Genomic DNA, 21,913 nt, shown 5'->3' with positions numbered 1-21,913 from the left:
TTTGAGAGAGCTTTGCAGATTATTTTAAGGTCTACATTTAAAAGAGAAATTGGACGATAGCTTGAGGGAAATAAAGGGTCTTTGCCTGGTTTTAGCAGGAGACTAATGTTGGCAGAATTCATATTTGGTGGTAGTCTGCCATTTTCCTCGATTTCCTGCAACATGCCGTGGAATACTGGTGCCAAAATTATCCAGAATTCTTTGTAGAATTCTGCAGGGAAGCCGTCTGGACCTGGAGCCTTATTATTGGGCATACTTATCAGGGCTTCCTGGAGTTCACTTGGCGTCAGTGGCGAATCCAGTTCCATTGCTTGACTATCTAGTAATTTTGGAAGAGTTACGTTGTCAAGAAACAGATCAATTTCATTTTTAGATGGGTTTATTTGTGGTGAGTATAAAGTTTCATAGAAATCCCTAAAAATGTTGTTTATTCTTCCAGGATCATATATTGTGTTCCCCGATAAATCTTTAGCAGCACATATAGTTGTTTTTTCTTTATTTATTTTTAGCTGGTTAGCTAGAAATCGACCTGATTTGTTACTGTGTTCAAAATTCTGCAAGCGAAGTCTTTGTATAAGGAATTGTGTTTTTTTATTAATAATTTCATTTAATTCTAGTTTTGTTTTGCATATTTTGTTCAATGTTTCCTGATCTTGGTCGCACGCGTAGGCTTCTTCTAGTGATTTGATGTTTTTTTCTAATTCCTGAATATTTTTGTTTTCTTCTTTCTTTTTGTGTGATGAGAAAGAAATTATTTTACCTCTCATCACAGCTTTCCCTGCTTCCCATAGAACAGAAGCAGATATTCCGGGAGTGTCATTAAAGTCTAAATATGAAGTCCATTCCTTTTTAAAATATTTAATAAAGTCTTCATCTTTAAGTAGTGATATATTAAATCTCCAGTTTTTTCTTGGCGTAGTGTTATTCTTGTGCATTAGTGTTAAAGATACAGGAGCATGATCGCTGACAGCTATAGGATGAATCTCAGTGTCTGAAATGTCACACAGCAGTGAGCTGCTGACCAAAAAATAATCCAGACGAGAGTAAGAGTGATGAACATGCGAGAAAAAAGTATATTCCTTACTGGTGGGGTGAAGAGAGCGCCATGCATCGCAAAGACCAAAGTCGCTCATATACTGTTTGATTATATTTGTGGACTGCCAATTGCGCTGAGTTCCTGTTGTGTTGAGCCTATCCATGTCTTCATTTAGTCCAAGGTTGAGGTCACCGCCAAGAATGAGTGTGCAATCAAGGTGTTCAGAGAGTGCACTAAAAAATCCGTGGAAGAATGAGGGTTCATCAACATTTGGACCGTATATACTTACAATACATAGTTTTTTGTTCAATATTGATAGTTTAATAATTAGAAATCTACCCTCTGGATCTATAACTGTATCGAGTACTGTAAAATTAACATTTTTATGTATTAAAATTGCTACTCCCCGTTGTCTAGAATTATAACAGGCTGCAAACACGTTAGGAAACTCAGGTGTTTTAAGTTAGTTTAAACCTGTGACAGGTTTGTGAGTTTCTTGTAATAAAACAACATCTGCCTGTAGTTTTTTAAGCTGGTTAAATATCTTTAACCTCTTTCCTCTGGAGCCAGCTCCATTTACATTCCATGTGACAAACCTCAGCATGCCCATAATTGTGTGTGTATGTCTAATGAAGTATGCTGGGTGTTTCGTTTAGACAGGTGGAGAGAATGTGGAAACATCCCTTGTTTGTAAATAGAAAGAGAAAAAGAAGTGTGGTGAGAGGCTCCATAAGTCTGACTATGTGTGTGAATATTCACTAATATGAACAAGCGTGGCTTGCTTATGTGTCCTGCAAGTCTGTGCGTGCTGTGAGGCTGTTGTGAATGTGCTGCCGTTGAGCTGATGTGTTTGCGTGATCGTGGTGTGAAAATATGGAGAAATAGAGGGTGTTGTTTGTAGGTGAGTGGGGAAGTAGGTGATCACAGCAGTGAAAGACAAGAGAAAGAAATAAACCACATGAACTGTGAGCAACAACAACAAAAAAGAAACGAAACGGAAACATTCCAATTAAAACAATGACGGAGGGTGACGGTGTTATATCTGCTATGACATCATATTGATATTACTAGGTTAAACCCATGTTAAAAGAGAAAGTGTGAATGAATAAGAAAAGAGTGTAGCGGGTTCTTATCTGGAGTGCAGTCAATATAACCACGGTGTGGTGCCGGGGTCGCGGTAGAGCTGTCCGTCCACGTAGAGCCAGTCCACGGCGATGACAGCACGGGAGCCTTTCTGGATGAAGCTACGTCGAACTGGGAACAGGACCTTGCGTCGTTCCAGGATCTCTTTGGGGAACTGGTCGTTCACGCTGAAGTCCGTTCCTTTCAGCTCTCTGCCGCGACTCTTCACCTGTTCCTTCTGTTTGAATTGACCGAATTTGGTCACAATAGGCCGTGGTCTCCCGGTCCGCAACCGCACGCCCCCCAAGCGATGTACTCTATTGAAGTTGATGTTCTTTACGGTGTCCTCCGGCAGCTTCAGGTGGATTTTAATGAAGCTTTTCACCGTTGCCTCTGCGTCCTCTCCGGCAGTTTCTGGAATACCAGAAAACACAAGATTATCTCTCATGCTACGGGCTTGTAGATCGATAACGGACTCTTTTATTTTTTTATTTTCAATGTTTAGCTGGGTCACGTTATCGGTGAGAGATTTGACCGACTCCCGTAGCGTGGCATTTTCAGCGGCAAGCGTTTCCACCTGCTGCTGGCTGAATTCCAGGGATTCTCTCAGAGATTTAAATTCCCGGTGTAAAATCTCCACCAGGGACAGCCTCGCATCGAAACTGGACAATCGCTTGTCGATTGACTCCAGGATGTCTGCGATGTCTTTGCCGGCAGGCGATGTTGTACCGGGGGAGTCTGCCGGGCGACATCTCTTCGATGACGGCGCCTCAATTTTGGCCGGGGAAGATGCACTCTGGGCCTTATTCATTACTAAATCTTGAAAACAGCGGTCGATGTAATCTTGGAGAGCGTCTAAACTCTCCCCGTTGTCCTCCAGGGTGTTAGAGATGATAAAACAGATGTTGTTAGTTATATGACAATTGATTAGTATATTTGGTAATACTGAAGCTTGAAAAACCTTTGTTAAACTCTATGCTACCATTTGCTTTTTCTCCGCCAAAATCTCCGGCGTCTGACGTCACCTACAACATGGGTCGCTTACCTTGTCCGTCACTTCCGTCACTTACCCTTGCCCCGTCCGCCTCGTCCCCCTATAATTCACAATCTTTAATTAGGGGTCTAACATGGCATAAAATAATATTATAATCCCACACAACCCATTCTTTCATAACCTGCTTGTTGAGGATTGACCACAAGTTCTCAATTGGATTAAGGTCTGGGGAGTTTCCTGGCCATGGATGCAAAATGTCAATGTTTTGTTCCCCGAGCCCCTTAGTTATTATCACTTCAGTCACTTCGGTGCTCCATCAGAGGCTGGAAAGGGCATTGTTCATCACAAAACTGTTCTTGGATGGTTGGAAGAAGTTGCTGTCGGAGGATGTTTTGGCACCATTCTTTATTCATGGCTGTGTTTTTTGGCAAAATTGTGAGGGATCCCACTTCCTTGGTTGAAAAGCAGCACCCCACACGAATGGTATCAGGATGCTTTACTGTTGGCTTGAGGCAGGACTGATGGTAGTGCTCGCCTTTTCTTATCTGGACAATCCTTTTTGCAGATGCCCCAAACAATAAGAAGGGGGCTTCATCAGAGAAAATGACTTTACCTGAGTCCTCAGCAGTCCACTCACTGTACTTCTTGCAGAATATCGGCCTGTCCCTGATATTTTTAGGGGGGACAAGTGGCTTATTTGCTGCCCTTCTTGACACCAGGCCATCCTCCAAGAGTTTTCAGCTCACTGAGTGTGCAGATGCACTCACAACTGCTTGCTGCCATTCCTGAGCAAGATCTGCACAGATGGCACCCCAATCCTGCAGCTGAATCATCTTTAGGAGACTGTCCTGGCCCTTGCTGGACTTTATAATTATGTTATCTGAACCTAAATCGGGACAAAAGATCTGAGAAATCAGATAGAAAAAGCTGTTTATTCTGGTTCTTGTAGATGATTTCCCTCCAAAACTATATACAACTAGCTGTAAGTCATGTAACTAGAAGACAATTAAGAACATAATTTTGCATACATAAGATGGTTTTCTATGGTAGATGAGAGTTTGATGGTGTAAGGCAAGCTTTTACAAATACATACTGAGCCATTTTGAATGGCCTGTATTTTTATACAGCATACAATAGTTAGTCTGTCATGGGAGCTTAAATGGCACAGAATACTAAAAATCACCCTCTAACCTTAAATTAATGACCAGTTTTTCTGTCTTATAAATATTTCTGTCATTTTAATCGTTTATGATGACCACATTATAAATTACTATTTTGTGTGTTATTATTTAGTAAATTGTTCTTTTTGAAGTAAATGAATCTCTCTTTCTTTTTCTTCAGGAATGATTAACATTTTGCATGGATTGGGGCTGCGCTTCTTGGCTCTCGGCCACCACACTCCGTTTATGGTAAGAGTGGACATTCTTTATCATTTCAAAAAAATGTTAAAAACAATTTTGTCCTTATAAAGAGTTCACATGTGATGTCCTTTTCTCCACATGATTCATATCCAGCACATTGGTATGGCTCATAACTATAGGAATGTAAGCCAGGCCATCCAAGCAGTCAGGGATTGTGGGTATGAAATTTCAATGGGGCTTATGCCCAAATCCATTGGACCCCTCACATTTTGCTTCACTGGAACAGGAAATGTCTCCAAGGTACAAAACCTTAGACACAACCAAACACTCAGAAAAAATACATTAAGGAGGATTTTGTGATGAATGTTTCATTTTATGCATCTTTTTTCTTTCTTGCAGGGAGCCCAAGACATCATCAACGAGCTTCCTGTTGAATATGTTGAACCTCACGAGTTGAAGGACGTCTCTGAAACAGGAGGTATGAAATATTTTGAGCATCATGCAATTTTCAGCTGTTGGAGTGACCATGGTGGGTTGTAGCACTTTAAACACACAAGTTCTTTGGGGAAATGGTCTGTCTGATCTTGTTATTTGGAATGTGGAAAAACATGGATACCACAAAAAGCACAAGGACTTAAATTAAACATTGCTTACAGATTATATTACAAATGAAATGTGTTTAGAAAATAAGAACATTTATAAATTTCTACATTGATCAAAAAGTTCTTACTATTAACCAAACTTTTACTATGTTCCTTTATTTTTGCCTCTGTGAATAAATTGGAAAGTCATGAACCTAAAAAAACAAAATATCTGTCAATTTATTTTAGGGCTGTGGGATATGACAAAATATACCAGATGATGATAATAAAACGTCTGTCATCTCTATCCCTGTTTTTGTGGGGTTGTCAACTTTGAGATACTGAGAGTCACTGACCCGTTCTGTCATCATGTGAGTCATTAGGATCCCATGAGACAAAGTGTGAATTAGAGGTGAATCACTTGGAAAATGATCTCAGGACTGTATTATAGGTGGCACCTGTTTGGTGTTGTAGGTCACTACCTCTATTCAGTGGATATCCATTTACTCATTTACTCTTCTCTGAAACCATCCATCTTCTCTGTCCAAAATGTGAATATTAGCATCATGAAAACAGTGTGTCCCCTCATTGAAGTGAAATTATAGCTGAATCTTGTCCTAAAGACCTGGATCTCTCTTGTGGCGCTACGTACCTTTGGAGTGGTTGTTTCGTCCCTCCTATGTATTGGTCTGAGAACTGCTCAGCATATAACATACACAACATTGTTTTCTTTTCTTTTTTTCCAGTGATTTTCCATTTTGTTGTCTGAGGTTGTTGCTGGGTCTGAGATCTACTGGGGTGTTATGCTCGGTGAAGATTTTTCAAACAGAGCTATCACATCACAAGGGGCAGTAGTGTAGTTCTGCTGAGCAGTAACTCAAAGGGAGAAAATCCCATGAAACTCTGGGGCACCTCCCTCACTGTAAACGAAAGAGGGTCTAACTGGCAATCCTAATTGTGTTCATCCGCGTAAATGACCTTGCGAATCATGGAGCTTAAAGTCTCATTCAGCCGTTCCACCACCCCATCAGTCTGAGGGTGGTAGAAGTTGGTCCGAACACATTTAATGCCAGTAATTCGTACAGTCCTTGTAGTCTGTGAGACATGAATGATGTTCCCTGGTTAGGTGCAAGTTGGCAAGTCAAGTGATATTTATTTGCAGTGTTTTCCTTTGCTTTTATGAGAGCAGCTTTCCATCTACCTTTGTTGTTCCACACCACACACAACTCCACATCCCACCACAGGGCTCTAGAGTGCGACCAATTTGGTCGCAAATGCGACCAAATTTTTCAGTGGTGCGACTAAAAAAAAATAATTTGGTTGCAACTGGCGGGTAGCAAAAAAAAAAAGAAAGAAAAAAAATCTGCAACCTTCCCTGTGGTCAACAACAGACACACATTTTGCCCCTATCGTGGACTAAACCAATCAGAGATAGTCAGGGGCGGGACCTCTCTGATTGGCCGTGGTCCAGTTGAAAGTGCAGGTGGAAGTGGGAGGTGAGTAGCTTGAATAAAGCGATATCAAATCATTAAATCCTGAATCGACTTTTAAATATAACTGTGTTTTGCCAGAAACGCCAGATTCTCAGATTAAAGCTCACAAAACCATTTCAACAACAACCAAACAGCAAATGAGAGCAGGTACACGGATTGCACACAAAGACGTAAACACAGAACGGACCGACGCATCAGAATCAACTTTGTCTTTCTTGGCTTTCTCACCCGACGGCCCGTAGACGGACACGCTGTCGGAGCTTAGGGATTCTGATGCGTCCGGTCCGCGCTGTGTTTACGTCTTTTTGCGCTGATTCTGAGCTGCAGGTTTTGTCTCTCCAACCAAAATTCACCGAGCCAGCAGCAAAAGAAGCAGCAAACTGCGCTTCACATTTGATCAATGTCGTCATGAATTTTGCTGTTTTGCTTCCACGACTATTAAAATCACACTCCATGCACAGCTAGCTCTCTCTCTATACTTCAAGAACAGTTTCCCGTCTCCAATCTCTGTTTTCTGTATTATTCATTCACTTATTACCCACCAGTCTACCGTTGTTTACAGCGCTGTGGCTGCTGTCTTTTTCTTTTCTTTTTCTTTTTTTCACTTAAATGACCTCGGACAAGAAAGCCTATTTTTTCTGTTGTTCAATACTGAAGAAATTTAAACTTTATATGCAGAACATTGTAGAATATTTTTAAGGTTATCTGCTATAAAAAGCCAGACCAGGAAAATCTCCTTCATGTTTTTCTGTCTTTTATTCTCAGTTACTTTCACACAAAGGCATCTGCTGTGATTTTCACAATTCTGATGAAGTCAGTACTGATAAATGATCAGAATTATAATATTTCTGACTGTCTGAGGCTAAGTTGAATCGAATCGGGACTTTGAAAACCGGAATCGAATGGATTATAGAAATCAGTGATGATACCCAGCCCTAGTGAGCAGCCTAGGCACGACAGAAGTGGATGTAGCTGCAATAGGAAAAGAACTATTGCTCACTTTTCTGTTAAGTTAAGGCCTGATCCTTCTGAAATTCATAGCCAGTGCTCTGACACGGTGTCATCAATCTTTGAATGCTGAAAAAGCACAGTGTATCCAGAAAAACACATTATATTATATAAATTATTATAAAATTTGTGTGCGCCTAACTTTTGTGCCGGTACGCCCATGGCAAAAAGTTAGTCTAGAGCCCTGCACCACAGTAAACCTCTCTAATTATTAGGATTCAAAGTCAGTTCACTGTATTATCATTAAAGATTAAGTCAAAATATTACTAGAATCATTAATGTGACATTAAGATTAGATATATACTAATTTATGGCTAAAGCTAACTGTATTCCTACAACCTTTTATTATGCAATTGTGTTTGTTCGTTTTTATCACTATCATTAAGTTATATTATGTAATTTAACTAGAGCAAACTGTATGTTTTCTTGCCAGATATGACCAAAGTGTATGCCACCGTCCTTAGCCGACACCACCACCTTGTAAGAAAGAGTGACGGCATCTATGACCCCATTGAGTACGAGATCCATCCAGAACTGTACACTTCCCACTTCAGGACCAGCGTGAGTTTCTTAATTTTTGTCTGTCACTAAGGCCTGCTTACAACATTACTCCAACCCCCGTCTGTTATTCAGGGGCCTTGTCCTCTACTTCAGTCAGCAACACATAAGGCATCCATCCATCCATCCATCCATTCGCTTCCGCTTATCCTTTTCAGGATAGGTGCTCGAGCCTATCCCAGTTGTCCTAGGGCGAGAGGCGGGGTACACCCTGGACAGGTCGCCAGTCTGTTGCAGGGCTAACACACAGAGACAGACAGCCACATGACAGCGCTCACATTCACTCCCGCATTCACACCTATGGGCAATCTGGATTAATCAATTAACCTATCCCCACAAACTGCATGTCTTTGGACGGTGGGAGGAAGCCGGAGTACCCGGAGGGAACCCATGCAAACACGGGGAGAACATGCAAACTCCACACAGAACGACCCCGGTCTGATGGTGTAATTGAACTCAGGACCTTCTTGCTGACCTCCGTGCTGCCCACATAAGACATGAATAAGTCAAGTTGTGCTGGCATTTCAAAACACATGCTGTATTGATGTGTCATTTAAGTAGAAATATAAAGCCCACTTGCAGGGTTCTAGATCTGTGTTTACCATGGTAATCCCTATGTTTTTATATAAATTATTAGAGATTAGGGAAAGGAAAGGGGTAAGGTATGTGATTATGGAGGGGAGAGTTGGGACTTTAAAAGGAGGGTCTATGACTGGTAAAGAGAGAGAGCTCACTGACATGGAGAGAAGGAAGAGTGAGTTATTGTGTGTGCATGAGGCCAGGTGGAAGGGTAGCAAGGTCAGTAGCACTGGATTTGGACTGTTCTACTTTGCTGTAGAGAGCAAATGGAAAGGAGTAGGGGTAATCTTGAAAGAATAGTGTCAGACAGCATCATGAATTTGAAGCTGGAAAATGAAGGTGTGAATATTGTTAGTGCATTTGACCCACAGGTTGGATGTCGGTTAGAAAAGAATATGGAATTCTGGAAATGTACATGCATGCAGAAATGGCATTACTGGATGCAGAAGTTGTTAGATGAAGTGGCAGAGAGTGTCCTCAGGGACATGTAGGTTAAGTGAACAGAGGAGACGATGAGGTGTTGGTTAGGTATGGTGTTGAGTAGGGCTATGCGATATGACCAAAATCTCATATCCCGATATAAGACATCTATCGTCCCGATAACGATATAAATCACAAAAATGTAACATTTTCTGTAAATTCTGTGAATCTCGTCTTGCGTAAAGTGTTTCCAGCTGCGCATCATGTAGCTGGAGTCGAGTGTTTTAACAGATGCATGAAACAATACATTTTTAGACATAAGTTGTAAAGGGCGCCGTTTTTTTTGTGAGTATTTATTACACGGCGTGCTGCGGGGAAAAGCCTGTTCTAACGTTTGAGTCTAAGGTTTATTTTTTAGCACCTGGCGGCTCTTTTTTAATTCTCATCTGTAAATAATCTGCTCTTTCACGTGATTCAGTTTATTTTGAAAAGTCTCAACAGGATCTTGAGCTTTATTGTGAAAGGTTTATGTGAAACATAAACAAGCGGACACGCAATGGTGTTACCGCTGTTGTTGCTAACGACAACGCATAAAAACAGGTGCTTGTCCATCTGTAGTGTGGTTATATAAAATATAAGAGAAAGAGAGAACTTTAAGAAATTAATATAGCCACTACAGTGACCATCAAAACGATTAAAAAATATTGCCGCAAACAGTTTATTTTGCGACACCACGAAACAAACGATAGCGTAAAATGAAACGATAGACGTTTTTATATCATCATCTGATATATATATAGTTATATCGAACAGCCCTAGTGTTGAGGAGAAAAATGGAAAACATAGTGTTCATCTGTTGTAGATTTGTTTTTTTTATTTTTAGGCTTGCCACTTCTTTTGTCCTCCACTTGTCCAGTTTCCTCAAAAAGACTTTTTCTAATGTAATGCATACCAGGCAAGATATGCAAGTTATTGGCTAATAGCTATTAGCCAATAACTTGCATATCTTGCCTGGTTGGCTAATAGCTATTAGCCAATAACTAGTTATTAGTTATTAGCTTTTTATATTATATTTTAAAATTGGTTCTTTGCTAGGTTCTGTATTATGCATAGACCCATAATTCATTCATCTCTTGAGTTAGGTGTTTTTGCCTTTAAATCATGTGTCGGTTTTAAGTGGTTTAACAAACAAGAAACCCATCCCTCTGAAAATCATCATGGACTGGACTAAAAAATGAGTGAAAAAGTAACCAAAGAAAAACTTTGGCCTTCAGAAGGCCTTGAGAACTATTGCTCTGCCACATGGCGAGTGGCAGGGTACATCCTGGCTAACATAGAGACACACACCATTTGGACTCACATTCGCTTAAGACTTTTTTCCAGTGTGATGGAACTGTCTGTAACTGTCTTATCTGCTTTATGAGGAATGTGCCCCGTGAATTAATGTCACCCAGTGAAATCAGTCAGATACATTAAAATAATAAGCTACTTAGCGATGTATTGACAACATATTTAAGGTTGGGTTTTCAAAAAGTCAATGCTTAGATATTAATCAACATTAAAACCTAAGTAAGATAGTTGCAGCTGTAGTGTTAAGTTTGTCTCTGGCATGTCCAAATTAACACTGTCAGATTTGATTTCAACACTATTAAAGTGTCTATATGGGTCCACACCAGAGAGTGTTAATTTAACTCTTTTTGGAGAGTTGGTACGTTAACACTTACTAATGCTAACTAGGTGTTAAGAGTTTATATATTAACTCTCAAAGAGTATTTTAGTTTAACTACGTAAGAGTTTTCTTCTAATTAATTCTAAAAAGCGGGAATTTTACTGTTCTGAACTTCTAGAAATTTCTTTTGGAAATAAACATTTACTAAAAAGACGCAATGGTTTTTGAAAAACATTTATTCTGAACTGTGCACCACAAAACATTTTCTGAAAGATGTAACAGTATACATGTTCTCACTTTCATTAGAATGTTGTTTATCAAAAGGTCTGACATAGGTGAGCTGGTAAATGCAAATAACAGCATTCTCTCACTTATTTCTTTAATACAATATGCATGTCCTTCATTCATCACTTTGTGGAACTTCAACGAACTTCTGCTCTTCCCCATATTCCATCTTCACAAGCATATCCTGTGCGGAGATTGAATAAAAATTAGTGGCACAAATCAATTGCAGCACAGTAAAAAAAAAAGAATTCTCTTTGAGCCATTACTTGTGTAAAGTATTTTCCCAAAAGACAAGGACACAGGCAACAGGTAATACTGAACTAAATGTAAAGCCTCAACCTTTTTCATTTTTACCTAAACCGTGTGCACAAAACTCTGGAGGGATCTAAATGCTAACGTAGAACCCAGTCAGGACATCTGCTACTGCTGTTTGCGCGGTTTTTTTTTTTTTATGGGAGATCATTTTCAGGCTTCAAGTAGCACCATTATACCAACATTTCACATTCTAGACATTGTTTTAGGTGTATTTGACCAAAAATTTGACTGAAAATTCACATGCAAGCTTTTTTTTCAAGGCTGTGGTATTTGCCTGCAAACAATACCTTTCAGCTAGCTAAAACAGAATATTATGCTATCGCCGAGCAACATGGCTAATGCCTTTCACACAGCTTTGTCTCAACTCCATTTTATTTGAGGGCGCCTTTCAGAAACCCAAGGTCACCTTACAAAAAAAAACACAATTAATAAAAGGAACAATAGTCATAAAATACATAAAATAAGTTAAAATTACAAAACAGAGCGTGACAACAAATAAAATCAGCATTAAAGCGAATAAGCCAGTTTAAACAGATGTGTTTTGAGCTGTGTCTTGAATATGGAGAGGGAGTCAATATTTCTTAGTGCAGGAGGAAGAGAGTTCCAGAGCCGAGGAGCAGAGCGACTGAAAGCTCTGTTCCCCATAGTAATAAGGTGTGAGGACGGAACAGTAAGATGAATAGCAGATGATGATCTGAGAGGGCGGGAAACAGTGGTGATATGGAGTAGGTCACACAAATATGAAGGAGCAGATTTATGGATACACTTGTATGTAAGAAGTAAGATTTTAAAATTTATCCTGGCTTCTATGGGCAACCAGTGAAGCTGCTGAAGAACTGGGGTAATATGAGCACTTAACGGAGTGTAAGTTATGACCCGAGCTGCAGAATTTTGAAGAAGTTGAAGTTTATGAAGGGACTTTTTAGGGAGACCAAATAGGAGGGAATTACAGTAATCAATACGGGACGTAATAAGACTATGGACAAGGATGGCAGCAGCATGGGGAGTGAGGAAGGGACGGAGTCGGTGAATATTACGTAAATGGAAGTAAGCAGACCGTGTTATGTAATTAATGTGAGACTGGAATGAAAGAGTATTATCAAGTATGATACCCAAACTCTTAACCTGAGGGGAGGGAAGGGTGGGAGAATTTTCAACGTTAATGGAAAAGCTGTGGGATTTGGTTAAGATAGATGGTGTACCAACAAGTAAAACTTCAGTTTTATTACTGTTATGTTTGAGGAAATTGGAGGAGAACCAAGATCTAATCTCAATAAGACAGTCTGAGAGGGAGGTAGGTGGGAGGGATGAATTGGGTTTAGAGGAAAGGTAGAGCTGGGTGTCATCGGCATAACAGTGAAAATTTATATTATATTTTCGGAATATATAACCAAGAGGAAGCATATAAATAATGAATAAAAGAGGCCCCAATACTGAACCCTGGGGCACACCAGCAGAAACAGGATAGAGAGTTGAAGAATGGGATTTAAGTTGGATAAACTGAGTGCGGTCTGAGAGATAGGAGGTAAACCAGGTAAGTGGGGTATGACTAATACCGATGGAAGCTAACCGGTTCAGGAGAATATTGTGAGAAATGGTATCAAATGCCGCACTAAGATCAAGAAGGATGAGAATGGATAGGAGACCAGAATCAGCTGCCATCAGAAGGTCATTGGTAATTCTTAACAGAGCAGTTTCTGTGCTATGATTGGGGCGGAAACCAGATTGAAATTGTTCATAGAGATTATGGTCATTGAGATGTAAATGAAGCTGGGCGGCGACAACTTTTTCAAGAATTTTTGAAATAAAGGGGAGATTTGATATAGGGCGAAGATTATCAAAGTTATTGGGGTCTGCACCAGGCTTTTTGAGAGTTGGAATAACAGAAGCCTTTTTCAGTGCTTCAGGAACAATCCCAGTGTTCAGGGAGGAATGAATAATATTGGTTATGAGAGGTGTTTATCTATTAGTAATTATCCAATATTTATCCATATTAGCGATCAGTTGTCAATACCATAGTGACTAGTGGACGATAGTTAGATATAAGATGAATAATTTTTGGAGGCTGAACGTGTAGCAGATGGAATATTGAGCTGTGGCAGGTTGCTGTGTGTGCAGAGCAGTAGGGGAACCATAGCTGGACTGAGAACAGTCCATAGTGTGGAGTACTAATTTGAGAAAACAAAAAGCATATGTGAGGTCAGTTTTAAAATGCACATAGTTACCATTTTAATCTTTCACAATTAATGCTGTTTTTAATATTTTCTTTATTTTAGTATAACTAATACCATCCTTTTTCCAAAGCTTCACAATTACTTAATGAACAAGAAAACACAATAGAAAAGCAAATACAGAAAAATGAGACATGATGAGGCAATGACAATATATTTAACATGTAAACAAAGCAAACAAAGATAAAACAAGCCTGATGGTACTCAAACTGAACTTGAATTAAAAGTGAGTTTTAATATGCAATTTGAAAGACTGTATAGACTCTGAAGTGGCAAGTTATTCTGAAGTCTGGGCGCTCCAACTGGGAAAGCCAGATTTCCTCTATGCTTTAAAATTGGAGTGGCAGCAAAATTATTCCACAACTTTAGGCATAGTAGGCCAGTAAAAATGGTGCCTAAGTTTCTCCAAAGTTATCGGACAAAAAAACTAAACTACACACTCCCTAACGTGAGGCACAATGCTCAAGTTAGTGTTACGGGCTCAAATATTGAGGGTGAGCACAAAAAACAACAATTGGTCCAGGAGAGTCAGTCAAACAATGATTTTAATGAACACACACGTGGGGAGATGAACATTGCACACAGACAGCATTGATCTCCGCCCAATAATACACAAGCAGTTGTTTTTATAACATCAGGGTATTATTTATGACGCCTCCTCATGTGTCAAAGCAGATACAATACATGCACAAGTTTAAAAACCACAAATGTTCTGTTGACGACTTTTGACACATTTAAAAGGACATCTTCTCCGTCTCGAGGCCAGGTGCTTCCTATTAATCTTCTAACTCTTGCTTATCTCCTGGAACAAACTGTCCCTTAGGCAGACATAATCTTACAGTTAAAAGGTTTTGCAAACTATTATTTGAACTCTTATCTAAACATGAGTCTAACTACTGTTTGTGTGTGTGTGTGTGTGTCTCGACCTCAAAATGCACTCGGCCTCACCCCGCCCGTTGACGCTTCTGACCTTTTACCAGACAGAAGCTCTCTGTGATAGGTGTAATAATCTTAACTAAGAACATGTGTAATCTATTGAATAAATGCTTTGATGAAATGATAATTAATGTAATGGTAATGATGGTTATGAATAGTAGCAGTAAAATATTTCCCTGATCTCCACATTAGGTAGCAGTCAAATAACAGGTGACATGAAATTAAAACAGTTGTGATCAAACACCAAGCCTAAAGTAGTCATACAACATGTTTTGCCACAGGCAGGAAATCATTCCTGCCTGTGGCCATCTCCCTGTACAACGCATCCACTTAACACACTGTTTGCTGCTACAACTACACATGTTTCTTTTCCAAATATTTATTTATAAGTGACTTATGTATGTATGTATGTATATATATGTATATATTGTACTATTCTTAGTTAGCGTATTGTCTGTCTTGTCTTAATCTTGGTTTAAAATGGAGCACTGTAACAAAAAATAATTTCCCCCAGGGATCAATAAAGTATTCTGATTCTGATTCTGATTCTGATTTAAAGTCAAATACAATAACTTCAGTTTGTATGAATTTAGTAGCAGGAAATTAGAGGTCATTCAGGTCCCATCCAGGACATGCCTGCAGTTTACCTAATTGATGTGTGTCATCTGGCTTCATGGATCAATAAAGCTGGATTTCATCTGCATAGCAATGAAAATATTTGCTATGCCTTTGAATGATAGTGTGTAAAGGAAGCAGTTGTACAGAAACAGAACTGGTCCTAGCACAGAACATTTTTGAGTTTTTGGCCTCCACGGGTGTGGAACTAACTTATTGTCCACCCTTTCTGTTCAGGTTGTGGCTATAAAGGTGGAGCAGGTCATCTACCAATTGTTAGGTTGATAGTTTGATCCCAGGCAAACTATTCTTGGGCAAGATACTAAAAATGAGTTGCACGTGAATATAAACTAACATACCCATTGTAGTATAACCAGGTCCTTAACTCAAATTAAATCAGTATATTGATCAATTTTCTTTTCTTTATCACCGCTCCTCTTCCCCGCTGTTTTTCTTTCCCTCCCTCTCATTCTTTCTCCCTTTCCTTTCCCCCAGTCATGTCTTCCCCGTATGTAACAAGTGAAAATAAAATAAAATAAATAAACAATAAAAACAAAGGTCAATCAAATGGACCAATACGGCAAGGCCAGGATGGTCCACTTGGTAAAGTAAATCTGTTGGGCGTCTTTTTTGGCCTTCAGACAATAATTCTGATGGCAAAAGAACCAAATGGGACAGGCGGCAAAAATAAATAAATAAATAAAAATTTATCAATTATAAAACTGTTTACTCGCAGGGACTTAGAAGAGAGAGACTTACTGTTTATTGTTGGTGTATTATTTAATGCAGTTCAGGGTATTATATTTTTTTGTTTTGTGTTGTAGAAAATGTGTAATATGTATTTTACACACCATTCCAACTTTTTCAGAATTGTAGTTGTAGATTTAAATTACAGTTGAGATTTCAAAAGCACTACTGAATGGCTGACACACTGTAGTTCAACACATAGTGAATGACTGGACCGTGGTTTCTTCCTGACTATAGGTAGCACCCTATACAACCTGTCTGATCAATGGTATTTATTGGGACCCCCACACTCCTCGACTCCTCAGGCGACTGGACGCTCAGATGCTCATGAGACCACAAAAATCCTCATCTGCATACAACGAGGGATCACCTAAGCTTCCTCACAAGTAAGAACGCAGCACAGGAAAATCACAAATACAGGCTGGAAATCTTTTACTACTGAATGAATAAAAGTACTGTGGTGGTAGCTACTGCATCTCAACAGCGATTGCATGTTTATCTTTTAGGGATATTCCTGGCGACTAATTTCTTAGTTGACTAAACAAGAAAAAAAAATTAGACTAACCAACTGGTCTAACACTAAGAAGCACTCAGGTTTGAAGTTACATTTGAAAACCATTTAATGAAAAACAATAACAAACGCATTTCAAACCAGTTATCACATTCTTCAATAACAAAGAAGAAAAATGTCTTGATGTTCAATCATCCAGGTAAGGAAATCTTAAAAGAAAATCATCTGGAGGTAGCGTTTTCAGTGGGAGAAAGGTTTCGTCAGTCATCCAAGTGACTTCTTCAGTTTCAGCTGACTGACGTGGTGTTTAGAGAAAATATGTCTCAGCTGTTCTAATACTCCTGACAGATGAGAAATCACTAAGGGTTTTTGCTTAGGAAGCAGTTGGTCCACAGTTAATGTGATCAGTGAATTGTGGTATGTCCTGAGATTTGATTTTCACTCAGGTGTCATCCACATACCTTTACCTTTTTATTAGATCCCAGCTGGACTATTGTAACTTCTTATATATTGGAGTTAGTCAGACCTCCCATCCAAGACTGCAGTTGGTCCAGAATGCTGCAGCTCGTCTTCTGATGTGAACTAAAAGACATGAACATATTTCACCAGTGCTTGCCTCTCTCTCTCTCTCTTCACTGGCTCCCTGTTCACTTCAGAATTGGTTTTAAAATTTTATTGTTGACCTACTAAGCTCCAAATGGACAGGCTACTGGGTATTTGTCTTACCTGTTGAAGCCTTATCCGACTTCTAGATCTCTTAGTTCAAATGATCTTTTGCTTTTAGCCATACCAAGGTGTAGGCTCGTTCACAGAGGCAATCGAGCATTTGGGTTTGTAGTGCCTAAACTGTGGAATAATGTCCCCCTACAGATGACACATCTAAAACACATTTGTGTTCACTGGCATTTAATACAGTATGACCATTATTTGGTATTAATATTATAAATTATAAGTTATTTGGTACTATTTATTTTGTATTTCTGTTTCTGTTCAGTTCATAAATAAAAATGATAATGAAATGATAATGATACCTGAACCAGTGACTTGGTGGTGTTCCAGGGTAGGATAACAGAGCACTCTTTTCCAATTCTTCCATGTAAAAGTTGGCTACAATGGGTAAAACTGGGGAGCCAAAGACCCACCCATGTTTTAGTCTGTAGTACTAACTATTGTGAAATATGTGGAATGAAGTCAGAGTTCCAAGAGCAAACACACTTGGTCGGTGCTGAGAGGAGTCCTATTGTTGAGGTTGGGGTCATCCTGTAATCTCTTGTGAACTGCCTCCCCTGCTTCAGTGACTGGAACATAAATGAGACAGACGTAACATCACACAAGACTTTTGTATCATTGGAACTAAATAATAAAAATACATTATATATAAATAAAAACCAAATAAAATAAAAAATAAAAATTAAATAAATTAATTAAAAAATGACATCCGGTCAGTAGTATTGTCTTGTTCTAACTGCTTCAGACAATCTATCACCCTCTTCCTTTAGTCACTTCCTGGTCTTGTTTCAAGTATTTTTGTAACCGAGCAGCAAGAAAATTTTCTCATGATAGTTTCTGGTTTAGCAAAACCGTGTACCTACCCTTGTCTGCCAGAAGGATGATAATGTTTTTGTCTTTGATCAGTAATTGTTGATCAATGGTCATGACATTTTGTATATTAATGATCAAGAAACTGACCTCATTGTTCTTCAGTGGTGCTAGTTTTAGTCATTATGCAAATATACTGTTTATAAGGTTGGGGAAACCTGCAATCAGCTGAGACCAAAGAAGTCATGTGGATGAGCGATGAAACATTTTTTGCCACTGAAAACGCTACGTGTAGATGAACTGAATCAACTTTTTGAGATGTTAAATATGAGAATAAATATGAAAACATGTTACTACAAAAGCTGTTCACGTATTACTAAAATATGGCAAAATAACATCTGAAAAACAAACAAAAGCATTGTGATTCATGACTTCTCATGACATCTTCAATAAAATTAACATCTAAAATAATAAAACAAATCATCCAGCCATTTTTTTCTGCTTATCTATAGTTGGCAGAGGCACCCCACTTATCTGAGGAAACATCAAACCTTTCCCAGGCCAGCCAATAGATCTCTTCAGCGTGTCCCGGGTCTGTGCTGGGGCCTCCTCCCTGTAGGACATACCCGTTTGGATCACCTTACCCCACAGCCTGCTATACCCTCATAAGTGTTTTCTTTTCTGTCTTCCTGCAGGCTGCTGGCCATCTGCGACATATCTGCTGACACTGGAGGCTCTATAGAGTTCATGAATGAATGCACCACCATTGATAAGCCTTTCTGCATCTATGACGCTGACCAGCATATTGATCATGACAGGTATAGAGCAAACGGTTCATGATTTGCCTTTGTGCCAGCATCAACTGTGTTTCTGTTTGGATCAGGGTTTCAGAATTGAGGCAACGACTCCAATTTTTACATCAAGCAGCATCTTTTATGATTTCTGTATATTCTTCTGTTCAGCTTTGTTTATTAACATAACTCACCATTCGTATCCTGCTAGACCTTTGTGTGAGGAATGTTGGAGTCATTTTTGACCAGGATAGGTCTTTCAATGCACATATTATCCAAATCTGTAGGACTGTTTACTTGCATTTGGACATGGATAAAACATGCTAACATCCTATCTCAGAGTGATGTAGAAAAACTGGTTCATGCATTTATTACTTGAGTTGGCTTTTAAAAACTCCTTTCTTATTTTATCCTAAAGACCTCATATTTATTTATTTTATTTAATCAGGGATCCCTTGAGATTAACATCAGGGGAGACTTGGCGAGGAAGGCATATTATTACAGTGTTACAAGTTAAAAATCAAATACAACATTAAAACACATAAAACAAAATAATACAAATACAAAGTCTAGTTTATGAATAACAGTCTTCAGTTACAACAGTCTTTATTAGAGCTCTGAATACCCCAGGAAGACAAAGACAAGCAGCTGCTGGCTATTTGTATTTTACTCCTGCACAGTTGGTCTGGATCACCAATAATTTCTTTGTACATTGACAATAAAGGGCTATTCAGTTCTGTTCTGTTAAAGTGCTCTGAAGGTTTTTCAATGAACAAGGTGCAAAATAAGAGACCGCAAATCACAGCAGCTGTTTAAAGGGATCTAAAAAACACGTTGATGGTTTGGAGGAAGTAATTATTGAAGTTAACTCAGAAAGATCAATTGGAGAAAAAGAGTAACTTAACATCAATGATACTAAGAGTAGCTGTAGATAATATTACATCTGTGGGATGATTATTGGTAATTTTTTCTTTAATGATTAAAATTTTATTTGTGAAGAAGTTCATGAAGTCATTACTAGTTAACGTTTGTTACACCCCAGCCCAGGGAAAACCGGCGTGCAACATAAGGAAAATAAAAATAAGGAGAAATGCCCCCACACTCCCTGCTCTCAAGGAAGATGAACCAACAAAAAACAGCTACCACGGATTTCACAACAGCCAGTGTTTTGGCACTGTAAATTGTGCCAAAAGCAAGTCTGGAAATACAATAAACCGGTGCATGCTCAATCTCTGACTGGAAGCGCTAATTCGTCATTCGGCTTTTGTCAGACTAAAGTAACTGTTAAAACTGTTTGAAAAGCTAAGCTATGCAACAAGGAGAGATCGAGAATTTCCTTTTAGTTCTCAGTTTATTTGATATTGACAAAAGTTAGTCAATTTTGTCTGTTCTTCTGTAAAACAAACTAAGATTTATTTTTTGAATTAATATTTTGTTTCTAAGTGGAATTGACAATTTAGTCTGTTTCGTTTGTTCTATTTTGAAACTTAAACGCTTTAGCGGCTGCCTTTTGTGTAGTTTGCAATATTTGCCTTTATTTATCTGAAAAAGTCTCATGTTCCTTAAGTACATCTACCCTGTTGAACTTATTATGGGAAATAAATATTTAAATCAAAACACGCTGCTGATTATTTCACATTTTACTTGTGAGCAACGGCACATTTAAATCTTACAAATATAGTTATTTGGCTTATATCGTGATAGATATCGTTATCGCCTGAAATGAAAAAAAAAACCAAAAAAACATATTGTGATATGAAAAAATCTTATATCACCCAGCTCTACAGCAGACTGATTTTCTCCAGGCAGATAATTTAGTAGCATTGCAAGAAATCTGCTCCCTTTAGCGCCTTAAAGCAACTGTTGTTGTGATTTGGTGCTAAATAAAATGTAATTGAAATTGAATTTGATTTAGTTTTCAGTCTGAAATATTTTTTAAATTATTAAAAGCATGATTGCATTAGCAAAAACTTAAGGTGTAGCACGTGTGAAATTGTAGATTTGAAGATTTTAAATCGTCCATAAACGATAAACATAGAATTTAAATGCTGTAGACATTTCTTCAAAACTATGGTATTTCAGATCCACTGTGCATCACTGAGCCCTTAGCAAAATACTATTCCTTCTTCACCCCTGTGCATCATTCGTATTCCAGGATTGATTATTTTCGTCTGGATAATTTCCTTATCCCAAGGGTCACCATGTGTAAATACAATGCAATTGTAATTTCTGATCATGCACCAGTGCAGGTTGATATCGCATTTCCAAATGTATCAGCAAGGCAGCGGTTCTGGAAATTTGACTCAGCATTATTGTCAGATGAGGAGTTTTGCAAGTTCATAGTACACCACATCGAGCTTTTTCTAGAAACAAATAACCCAGGAGTAGTTGGCTGTCCGACTGCGGTCTGGGGTGTGGGGCCTCCCTGCTGCTGCGGAGTCGGGGCGGTCTGCCTCGCCCCACCGCAGGGAAAAGGGTAACACTACCTGGGTCTGGGTGCAGTTCCCCCCTCCAGGGGCAAGGGTACCTAGACCCGGTTCGTAGAGTACGCTTGGGGAGTGTGATCGTGTGTACAGCGTCTCTTTATGTCTGTCTCCTCGTTGGTTGAGTGTGGAGTAAGTGCATATGAGAGCATGAGGGTGGGAATGGATGTTTGTGTCTGTGTGTGCCTGTATGTCTGTGTCTATATGTCAGGTTGGGTATCAGACGTCACCTCTCTGGGGACATCTCAGGCCCTCCAAGGTTTGGAGGCCTATCTCCACCCACCACCACTTCCCCTGCCGGTGGCGGACTCCCTCAGGTGTCGGTGCATTGGTGGTTCTTTGTGTCTGGGGGTGGGCGTCCAGGTACACACCGGCTCACTCCTTGGCGGCCGCTTATCGGGGCCTGGAGCCTGGGGCTCGCTCGGGCCACTTCGGAGGTGGGGTGCCCCCGGCCTCTCAGCCTGGGGCTCGGTCACTCAGGCACAGCTCTGGCTGCCGGCGGAGCTCACGGGCGCGTCACTGCAACTCCCCCTGGCTTCTGCTCCGCGGCTGCTGAGTGAGCCCTCATCTGGGACTCTCCTCAGCTCTTACTGGAACAGTGGCGCGGCTGCCCCTCTGTTGGTCTTCCTTGGTCTCTTG

General features: G+C 39.5%; 1 protein-coding gene across 1 annotated transcript in view; it reads left to right on the top strand.

Moving 5' to 3' along the window:
• The window catches only part of aass (aminoadipate-semialdehyde synthase), a 99,950-nt gene that overhangs the window by 46,632 nt on the left and 31,405 nt on the right, over positions 1-21,913 (top strand). Inside the window, exons 5-10 of the mRNA XM_024803105.2 lie at positions 4,494-4,561; positions 4,667-4,813; positions 4,913-4,991; positions 8,029-8,156; positions 16,188-16,336; positions 18,696-18,818. Coding sequence (XP_024658873.2) covers positions 4,494-4,561; positions 4,667-4,813; positions 4,913-4,991; positions 8,029-8,156; positions 16,188-16,336; positions 18,696-18,818 — 694 coding nt within the window. The remainder of the gene's footprint in view (positions 1-4,493; positions 4,562-4,666; positions 4,814-4,912; positions 4,992-8,028; positions 8,157-16,187; positions 16,337-18,695; positions 18,819-21,913) is intronic.

Source organism: Maylandia zebra, linkage group LG7 (genome assembly GCF_041146795.1).
Source record: "Maylandia zebra isolate NMK-2024a linkage group LG7, Mzebra_GT3a, whole genome shotgun sequence".
Lineage (NCBI taxonomy): Eukaryota > Metazoa > Chordata > Actinopteri > Cichliformes > Cichlidae > Maylandia > Maylandia zebra.
This window is presented reverse-complemented; position numbering and strand designations above follow the sequence as displayed.